This window comes from Peromyscus maniculatus, chromosome 22 (assembly GCF_049852395.1).
Source record: "Peromyscus maniculatus bairdii isolate BWxNUB_F1_BW_parent chromosome 22, HU_Pman_BW_mat_3.1, whole genome shotgun sequence".
In the NCBI taxonomy this organism is placed as follows: domain Eukaryota; kingdom Metazoa; phylum Chordata; class Mammalia; order Rodentia; family Cricetidae; genus Peromyscus; species Peromyscus maniculatus.
In genome coordinates, this window is record NC_134873.1 from 10,962,280 (window position 1) to 10,972,860 (window position 10,581).

The 10,581-nt window shown below is 48.8% G+C and overlaps 1 protein-coding gene across 1 annotated transcript; it reads left to right on the forward strand.

Annotated features, from left to right (window-relative positions):
- The first annotated feature begins 1,430 nt into the window (after positions 1-1,430).
- Positions 1,431-7,868, forward strand: LOC102923562 (olfactory receptor 10T2-like). Its single transcript, XM_006991306.3, has 3 exons — positions 1,431-1,478; positions 4,603-4,809; positions 5,163-7,868. The coding sequence occupies exons 2-3, from the start codon at positions 4,774-4,776 to the stop codon at positions 6,117-6,119; spliced, it is 993 nt and encodes a 330-aa protein (XP_006991368.3). The 5' UTR covers positions 1,431-1,478; positions 4,603-4,773; the 3' UTR covers positions 6,120-7,868.
- Positions 7,869-10,581: the final 2,713 nt, after the last annotated feature.

A 10,581-nucleotide genomic window follows, 5' to 3' on the forward strand; every position in this document is an offset into this window, starting at 1 on the left:
AGCCATATGTAGCAAATGTAGCAGTAAATCTTTGGGGCCGAGATCTCTTACAACAGTGAAATACCCAGATTAAAATTCCTACACTCTCAAAAAATGAATACAAATGAACGCATGTTTCTAGGAATGATATCATAACATGCTATAAAAAACAGTCACCAACCATTCAGACTGGCCTCGAACTCCAGATCCACCTGCCTCTGCCTCCTTGATAACCATTCCTTTGTATATAGTCTTGTATTAGGTTAGAACCTTCTTATTTAGACAAAAGGGGGAGATGTAGTGGGTAGCCATTCCAACTTTGACCTGGAAGCTCCAACCCCCACTGAGGCTTTGGTAACGGTCACACCTATAAGGCAGAGATGAGAGAGGATGCTGAAGACCCAGGTTCCAGATGCATGGGCCCTCTTAGTGCCTGGACCCTGGACGCTGGAGGTAGACTGAGCAGAGTTCTCCATAGAACAACGCCAGACTGTGCCACGCCTTTCCCAGACTCTGTAAACTATCCATTCACTTGTAAGTTACCCCACAAAATGAACCTCCCTTTTAACTACGTGGAGTGGCCTTAATAATTTCACCAATAGTAATAAGCAACTACCCCTCATGGTTTGAGTAGCCAGTCCATCAGAGACTCGTTTCCACTCCCAGACAGCTCAGTTTGGTTGCACGTTCAATCACTCATCCCAGGGAGCATGTGGCCACCACTACAGTAAGGAGATATACCATCCCACAACACATGGAGCAAGGCAGTCATATCAGGATTGCCTCTGGGGACCCTCCACCTTCTCAGAGATCAACCCCAGCCCCAGGTCTCAGCACGCATTGCGTGGGCCATGCAACCACTGCTCAACTCGTCCTTGGTTCTGTCAGTCTCTCCTCAGGCATTAATTATTGTGACTTTTTTGGAAAGACATAAGTGACAGTTTACCCCAGATGAGACACTAAGAGCAACGTGGAGAAACAATTCCAACCCGGTCTAGCTTAGTGAACCAGAGAGTTTCCTGAGATTATTTACAGGACTAAAAGTATCTGAAAAGAGCAAGTGTGTGAGCGTTGTGGGACCCTAAATTTGTCCCAAGCATCCCGAGTAACAATATGAAGTCATCTACTTCTCCCCCGCACAAATGCAGGTCTTTGGGAAGCAGCCTTGCACAGCTGAGGTGACACTCATTGCAAACTGGGAGCAGGGATGGAGTGAGGGATGTTCTGTGACTGCTGCCCCCAAAGGGGGATTCCAATTAATCCTTCCCTACTGTGAGGCTCAGGGCTGGGTGCTAGGGAAGAAGACCCTGGGGTGTCTAGCTCCAGGAGAGAGCACTCCTCACAACACCAGCCTGGCCCTGGGGGGCTTGTTAGTGACTGCAGAGCCTCTGTGGCAGCAGCTCCAGGGACCCCAGAATAGGAGAATGTGGGTCCTCAGCCCCTCCCTTCTTAGGCAGAGAGGGATGTTCACGGGGATGTGAGAGCCTATCCTGGCCATGGTGAGTTGAGTTCTGGCTGCAGAAACCACCTGCCCAACCCCACCTTCAGTGAGACCTGAGAATGAGTGGAGGAGGGGATGGTTTAGATTGCCTGGACAGTGATCCCCGTCCATGGAGCTGGCTTGAAAGGGGTTTATTTCCAATCTGAGTTGAGTTTGTGGGGTCCTGGAGAATCCTCAATGTGCTCAGGAAGGAACTAGAGGAACCCCCGCCCCCAGCTCTGAACACTGCAGACCCAGAACCCTGGGGCACAGGAGGTGGTGAGACAAGGTGATGAGTGGGCTTGGGTGTGTGGGGTACATGCTCGTGCAGCCTGGACTACATGGGCATGCACATGCACACGTGCACACACACACACACACACACACACACACACACACACACACATGCACGCACACACACACGCATGCATGCACACACACACATCTATGTGGGGTGAGAGCTGGAAGCAGCAGGGAAGTAGGGAGGCACCAGACTCCCTCCCCAGCACTCCTGGCCCTCTGCCCTCCCACAGTTCTCAGGAAGGACCCTGGGTCTGCCCCTGAACCCAGCACCCACAGGTAAGCCCTGCAGGCAAGCGCTGTTCTGGGGTCTTCATGGGATGTAGATTCCATGGGCTCCAAGTGAGCAGATGAGGACTGCTGGTTCTGTGCTATCACGTGCTCTATGCAAGCTCTTTTGCTGTCGGAATGATGGAACGTGAGTCTGGAGAGAGGGCTCCACGGTTAAGAGCACTTGTTGCACTGGCAGAGGATCAGCGCCCATCCGGTGGCTCAGAACTTATCTATTAACTCTAGTTCCAGGGGATCCAATGCCTTCTGACCTCTGCGAGCACTAGGCATGCACGTAGCACATGTACATACATGCAAGCAAAACATTCATACAGTAAAATACAAATAAATCTCAAAAAATTTAAGATGATCAGAACTGTAGTTATTTGTTTGAATCTGGTTTTCTGGGTCAACACAAAGGTGTGTTTCTTAATTAAAGGCATTAGAATACTGATTGATATCAGTAGAACTTCATTCTCTTTTTTTGTTTGTTTTTAAGGACTTTTTTTGTGTATGTTTTTGGTGGGGTGTGTGTGTGCATGTTTTGTGCATGTGTGCACACAGGTATACATGCAATTGAGGACCAGAGTTCAAATCCACAGAGTCCATGTGTGTTCTAGGTGGACATGGTGGTCTGCCTGCAACCCCAGCATACAGGAAATGAAGACAGAGGAAACTGAAGTGAGCCGGCTACCTAGACTAGCTAATCAGTGAGTTCCGGGCTCAGTGAGACCCTGGACTAGCTAATCAGTGAGTTCCTGGCTCAGGGAGACCCTGGACTAGCTAATCAGTGAGTTCTGGGCTCAGGGAGACCCTGGACTAGCTAATCAGTGAGTTCCAGGCTCAGGGAGACCCTGCCTTGATGTACAAGGTAGAGAGCAATTGAGAAAGACACTGGATACTAACCCCTTGCCCCCACCTTCATGCAAATACATGCACATATACACGTGCAAAAAATCAATAAATAAAGGAGAAGGAAATGCAGTTAGCCCTTGTAGGGTTGCATCTGTATTGAACATGTACAGACTTTAAGATCATCATTCCTTTAAACAATCTAGTACAACTACTTACAATGTGTTTAAATTACATTGTATTTTAAGAAGTAATTTCAAATTGATTTAAAATGTATATAGGGATCCATGGATTGTATGGAAATAGTATGCCTTTTGTGTTTTGTTCTGGAGGCAGGAGCTTGCTGTGTAGCCCAGACTGACCCTGAACTCATGGCCCATCTATCTTATACTCACAGTGTGACCCATGTAAGACTTTATTGTCTTTTCTTTCCTTTCTTTCTTTCTTTCTTTTTTTTTGTTTGTTTTTTGTTTTTTGTTTTTTTCGAGACAGGGTTTCTCTGTGTAGCTTTGCGCCTTTCCTGAATCTAGCTCTGTAGACCAGGCTGACCTCGAATTCACAAAGATCTACCTGCCTCTGCCTCCCAAGTGCTGGGATTAAAGGCGTGTGCCACCACCGCCTGGCTGTCTTTTATTTTCTTGGGGTCCTTTCAGTGAGGTGTTCCATGCTCTTCAGCTTCAAAAGACAGATAGTGAACAGTTGAAACAACAGAGACAGAGGATAGCGTGACTGTCCATATTATTGCACTTCAAGTTAATGTGTGTGTGTGTGTGTGTGTGTGTGTGTGTGTGAGAGAGAGAGAGAGAGAGAGAGAGAGAGAGAGAGAGAGAGAGAGAGAGAGAGAGAGAGAGCAGGGGAGTACAAGAGTGCCATAACTTGAGAGTGGAGGTCAGAGGACAACTTTCAGGAGTCAGTTCTTCTACCGTGAGGATTCAGGGATTGAACGTCGGGCTTGGTGGCAGTTTCCTTTAGCTGCTGAGCCATCTCAGCAGCCCCTGTGACTTGTTCAGCTTGTTTTAGTTACTGTTGTTGTTACCATGTCATTTCCGTTCTCACCATCGCTGTGGTAGTGGCACGCGAGCCAAGGCTGCATTTGGAGGCTGGAGGACAACTTTAGGGAACTGGTTTCCTCTTCCTTCCTCATGTGGATGCTGAGGGCGGAAGTCAGGTCTCGGAACTTGCACAGCAAGTGCCTTTTTGTGCTCAGCCATCTCGTGGGGCCCTCAACAAGTGACTAATGGGAGTTGACAGATAAGCCCCACGTCCCTCATCCTCAAGGAGGGTGACCCTGAGGTGTGTGTTTCTCAACACTTTTCAGAGATTCCCAGTGTGATGTAATGGCAATCGCCTCCATGGGTAGGATTCCAGATTGACACACTTTATTTTGGCTGTGTCCCGGAACTGTCTCCCAGCCACCTCCAAAGTCATCGCTCTGTTTTGTTTTGTTTCTCTCTCTCTCTCTCTCTCTCTCTCTCTCTCTCTCTCTCTCTCTCTCTCTCTCTCTCTCTCGCTGTCTTCTTGTGAACGGTACTAGGCATTCAGCCCAGGTTCTCATGCCTGCTAGACAGGCAAGCTACCACTGGACTAACCAGCCCCTGTCCGGTTTTTGTTTGTTTGTTTTTTGGATTACCCCTGAGATCAATTATTTTCTCTTGGATCCTTATATAGGCTCTGCTTCTAGAGATACTCAGTGAAGTAACTGTGACTGTTCTTACTGACAGCTTGATACAACTGAGAATCACCTGGAAAGAGAGTCTGAATGAGGGATTCTCTGCATAGCGTTGGCCTGTGGGCATGTCTCTGGGAAACTGGCTGAATTCATGTATGGACAAAGACTCAGCCCACTGTTGGCAGCACCATTCCCCAGGTGAGGGGTCCTGAACTGTGCAAGAATGGAGAGACCAGGCCAAACACAAGCAAGGAAGCAGGTGAGTTCACCCTCTCTGCTCCTGGCTGTCACTGGGCTGACTTCCCTGCTGTGACTGACTCTAACCTGGAGCTGTGAGCTAGGTTAACCCCTTCCTCCCCTCAGTTTCTTCTTGTCAGAGCATTTCATACCACAGTAGATGGTAAACTACGACACTAACATTTCTTCTTTCTCCCCCCACATGTGAAGTATCTTTGCCTTCTAAGTTCTTGCATATTGAGGAGATACCTCACTGGCTGAGTAATAACTGAGCATTTCTGAGTCTCTCTCCTGTCTGCAAACCAGTGATGATCCTCCTGCCCCACCCGAGGCCTCACTGCCCTGCCTTGTCCCAGTAATCCTATCTCCTCTCAGGCTCCCGAGAAGCAGCAGGACAATGGGACCTGGCTGGTGACAGAGTTCGTGCTGGTGGGATTCTCCAACCTCCCAGAACTGAGGTCCACTCTCTTCACCTTGTTCCTCCTCACCTACCTGGTCACACTCAGTGGCAACGCCACCATCATCACCATCATCCAGGTGGACCGCACCCTCCACACTCCCATGTACCGCTTCCTGGCTGTGCTCTCCCTCTCTGAGACCTGCTACACCCTGGTCACCATCCCCAACATGCTGGCCCATCTGCTGATGGAGAGCCAGGCCATCTCCATCGCGGGCTGTCGGGCCCAGATGTTCTTCTTCTTGGTCTTGGGATGCAATAACTGTTTCCTGCTTACACTGATGGGCTATGACAGGTATGTGGCCATCTGCCATCCCTTGCGCTACTCTATGATCATGAGACCCGCCGTTTGCCTGTATATGGGAATTCTGATTTTCTGCTCTGGTTTCTCGGTGGCCTTGGTCGAAACCTGTATGATCTTCTCCTCGCCCTTCTGCGGCACGGGCCGCGTGGAACACTTCTTCTGTGACATCGCGCCTGTGCTGAAGCTCAGCTGTGCAGAGAGCACGCACAAAGCGCTTGGCATCTTCTTCCTGAGCATCCTGGTGGTGCTGTTCTCCTTTCTCCTCATCCTCCTCTCCTACGCCTTCATCGTGGCAGCCATCGTGAGGATCCCTTCAGCCGCGGGAAGGCGCAAAGCCTTCTCCACCTGCGCGGCCCACCTCACTGTGGTCATAGTGCATTTTGGCTGTGCCTCCATCATCTACCTGCGGCCAGACTCTGGGGCCAATCCCTCCCAGGACCGCCTGGTGGCGGTGTTCTACACGGTGGTGACGCCGTTGCTGAACCCTGTGGTCTACACCCTGAGGAACAAGGAGGTGAGGGTGGCCCTGAAGAAGAACCTGGCACGGGGCTGCGGGCTCTGCTTGCGTTAAGTTCCCTTCCTAAAGTGGATATCCCCGCCCAGAAAACAAGAGCCTTTTCGGTGGTGTGTTTTGTTTTGTTTTTTTGATGTGCATGTATGTGTCTGTGTGAGCGGGACACATGAGTATACGTGCCCACTAAGGCCAGAAAAGGACCAACAATCTTTTGAGTTGGTGTTAAATATAATTGAGAGTCTCCTGATGTGAGTACAAGGAGTGAGTCCTGGTCCTCTAGAAGAGAAGCAAGCCATTTCTCCAGCCTGTTTGCGATTTTGTTTTGTTTGAGACAGAGTTTCACTACATAACCCTGGTTAACCTGGAACTTACTATGTAGACTGCGCTGGCCTTGAACTCACAGAGGTCTGTCTGCCTCTGCGTCACTAACGCTGGCATTAAAGGCCAGTGCCTCCATGGGTTGTTATGGAGCACTCTTTTAATCCCAGAATGTGGGAGGAGGCAGAGGGAAGCTGATCTCTGAGTTCTAGTCCAGCTTGGTCTACAAAGTGAGTTCTAGAACAACCAGGACCACACAGAGAAACCCTGCCTTGAAAAAAAATAGAAAAATAAATAAGACGTGTCATCAACATAGAATCTTCATTGGCTTCTTAATGCCCCAGTGCAACTGGTGTTGACAGATGGAACCTTTCCTGTGGATAGACAGCGTCAAGGTACTGTCCCTTGGAGACAAAGGGGCCGGTACATCAAAGGTAGTGTGGGTATCATAGAACAGTTTAACTTCTTTTTTAATTTTTAAGAGACTTATTCTCTTCTTATGTATGGTATATGTGAGTACGGGTGAGTAGGTGCATGCATTTGAAGAAGTTGTTGACTCCTTGGAGCTGGAATAACTGGCAGTTGTGAGCTGCCTGATGTTAGTGTTGGTGAAAAGACCAGGCAGACGCCATAACAGACCGCTCAGGTCTTCTCTCAGAGATCAGACCTCCATTTCAGTTTCCTGAGACTTGAGCAAGCAGTTTTTGGGAGGGCCGTGAACAAAAGACACAGTCCTTGCAGTAGCTCCCTTTCTGTGTGTATTTCTGACTGTTCAAGGTTCAGCCAATTGTTTACTATCTGAGACCCCTCAACAACATAGAGCTACGTGCATGGGTCAATGTGAAAGCCTGGGCCACTGAGTCAGGCCCCACAGTCAGTACGTGCTAGGCCAGCCAGCTTCCATGGCAGTTCAAGGACAGAGCCTGGGACTTGTCCATGCCTACCCAAAAATGATAACTGTAACCCCCAACCAGTAAATTCAAAGGTTACATATAGTGGGTAGCCATTCCAGCTTTGATCTGGAAGTTCCAACCCCCACTGAGGTTTTGGTAACTGTCACGCCTACAAGGCATGGCTGAGAAAGGACCCTAAAGACCCAAGATCCGGATGTGCAGGCTCTCTTGGTTCCTGGCCCCTGGACGCTGGAGGTAGACCAAGCAGAATTCTCCAGAGAACACCGCCGGACTGCACCACACCTTTCCCAGACCCTGTTACCTATCCCTTCACTCGTGAGTTATCCCACAAAATAAACCTCCCTTTTAACTACATGGAGTTCCCTTAATAATTTCACTAATAGTTACATACCCTTACCCAATCCTATGATGCCAAGGCTTGTATCACCCTGCTTGCAGTTTTTCCCTTTAAAAACCCCTCACCCCGGGAGCTCAGGGCCATCCTCCTCCACCTGCTGTGTTGGAGTGTTGGACACAGACCAAGCCCGGGCTTGCTTGTAATCAATAAATCCCTGTGTATTTTGCATTGGATATCAGCTCTGTGGTGGTCTTCTGGGGGGGGTCTCACATCTTGGGCACAACACTGGGAACCTACCTCAGGTCCTCTGCAAGGGCAGTAAGTTCTCTTAACCACTGAGCCATCTCCCTAGCCCCAGGGGCTTTACCTTCTGACTGGGTTAATGCTGTTATTACTCGAATAGCATAGTTACCCCAGAAGTGTTCTCATCTTCCTATCTCTGATGCTCATTTTACCTTCTAGTTTCTGCCGTGGGATTATGAGGTTACAAGGAGCTCACCTGATGTGGTCCCTTCCAGAAGGGGGATGTGCAGCTCAGAGCAAGCTAAGGCAACACTTGGTACCAGGATGTCATAATAAATACCTGAAGATGTCAGAGGCTTTAGAATTGAGTAATAAACAGATGAAGGGAGGAGCCAAAGGAACACACTACAATAGCCCAGATTTCCATTAACAGAGCTTGCTGAGACCATCTGCAGCCCAGGCTGACCTGGAGCTCGCTGTGTAGCCCACACTGACTTTGACTTGAAGATGATCATCCTGCCTCAGACTCCTGAGTGCTTGGATTTGCCCCCACTCCCAGGTCCACAAACGGAAGTTTTTATCACGTCAATTTCACTAGCATCTACATAGTGGTGGTTTGGTAAGCATTCTCAACCATGTCTATTAAAATGTTCTGATGCCCACCCTCCCACATTACCCTCTTTCCCCTCCCACTCCTGCGGATCCCCTTCCTCTTCCCAACTGTTTTCTTCCTGTCTCTTTATCATTGTTGCTGTTGACTCAGTGAGTTTAATTAAGGCTGTTTACATGATCCTAGGTCAAGAGTTATGTTGTGGGAGGGGTGGAGAATAAAGTCCGCTGAGATAAGACACCGAAAGCCAGGTTCACACTAATGAACTTAAGACACGCGAATCTTTGAATCCCACCAGCTCCCTTTCCCCAGCCATGGTTGCAAACATCTGTCTTAGTGTCTTCTTCTGTTGGCGTGTGTCCTAGTTTGGATTTCTATCGCTGTGAAGAGACACCATGACCATGGCAACTCTCATAAAGGAGAGCGTTTCCTTGGGGCTGGCTTACAGTTTAGAGGTCCAGTCCATTATTGGCTTGATGGATGGCATGGCAGCTTGAGGGCAGGCATGGTGCTGGAGAAGGAGTTGAGAGTTCCACATCTTGATCCACAAGCAGCGGAAGCAACTGTGTGTCACCCTGAACAGAGCCTGATCAAAGGAGACCTCAAAGCCCACTCCCATGGTGACACACTTCCTCCAACAAAGCCACACCTCCTAACAGTGCCACTCCCTATGGGGGCCATTTTCTTTCAAACCACCACAGTGTCAGAGAATACTCAGACAAAAAACACGTAAAGGAGAAAGAGTTCGTTCCGGTCCACAGTTCAAGGAGGGGATCCGCAGCGGCAGGGACATGGAGGCAGTAGAAGCTTGGAGCAGCTTGCCACATCAGAGCCACAACAGCAGAGGAGGCAGGTTGCTATTCTGCTCTCTTTCTCCACCTTGTACAGTCCAGGAAACCAAAGAATGTCACTAACCACAGCAGATGGGTCCTCCCCCTTCAATTAACACAACCACGGGAATCCTCCATGGGCATGCCCAGAGGCCCATCTCCCAGGTGATTATAGACCACACCAACCACCACAACTTCCTAGAACCACCTCCCCAAGAACAGCAGAATCTCACAGATGCTTACACATAAATCTGCTGTACTAGGTACAAGTGGGCTCCCTCTTGGGACACTTTCATTTACATAAGGCCAGAGTTGTGTGGCCCAGCAGACAGTGCAGCAGGAACAATGACTGTCTTTATCTACACAGTCCTCAGGAAAAAAGGCTCTCTCTTTTCTTGAGTGTTGCTACAGACTTTAGCAATGTACACAAGTAGACTCCAGGGAGTAAATGCTAAAATATCAACGACACTCAAGAAAGGAGAGAGCTCTGGTTTGTTGAAGGTTGTTCCCACAAATCATCTCTTTTATCTTAAATGCTCCAAAAAGGCGCTCATGGTAAAGGCTTGGTCCCCTGTGCAGAAGCATTCAGAGGCAGGGCCCTTGGGAAGTGATGGGATCATTAGGGCTCTGACTCCATGGATTGAATGGCTGATGAATTTATAGCTTAATGAGGTTAGAAGTGGAGCCTCATTTTAAAAGTGAGCTCTCATCCCTGTTGTAGTTATTTGTTTGCTCTGTGGGGTTTCTGTTTGTTTGTTTTTGAGATACTGTCTTTGTATGGATCCCAAGTTAGCCTTGAACTTGCTATTTACCCTAGGATAGCTTCAAACCCAGGATACTCTGCTGTGGGATGTTCTGTATGGCAAATGCGTTGCTCTGATTGGTCAATAAATAAAACACTGATTGGCCCGTGGCTAGGCAGGAAGTATAAGTGGGACTAACAGAGAGGAGAAAAGAAAGAACAGGCAGGCAGAAGGAGTCACTGCCAGCCACCACCAGGACAAGCAGCATGAAAAGATGCCGGTAAGCCACGAGCCACGTGGCAAGGTATAGATTTATGGAAATGGATTAATTTAAGCTATAAGAACAGTTAGCAAGAAGCCTGCCACGGCCATACAGTTTGTAAGCAATATAAGTCTCTGTGTTTACTTGGTTGGGTCTGAGCGGCTGTGGGACTGGCGGGTGACAGAGATTTGTCCTGACTGTGGGCCAGACAGGAAAACTCTAGCTACAATACTCCTATCTCCATCTTGAGTACTAATTGCAG

Bases quoted from the DNA above. Each gene is read 5' to 3' on its own strand.
- LOC102923562 (XM_006991306.3), top strand. From the start codon at position 4,774: ATGGAGAGACCAGGCCAAACACAAGCAAGGAAGCAG. The intron at 4,810-5,162 runs GTGAGTTCACCC...ATCTCCTCTCAG, and splicing joins AAACACAAGCAAGGAAGCAG to GCTCCCGAGAAGCAGCAGGA.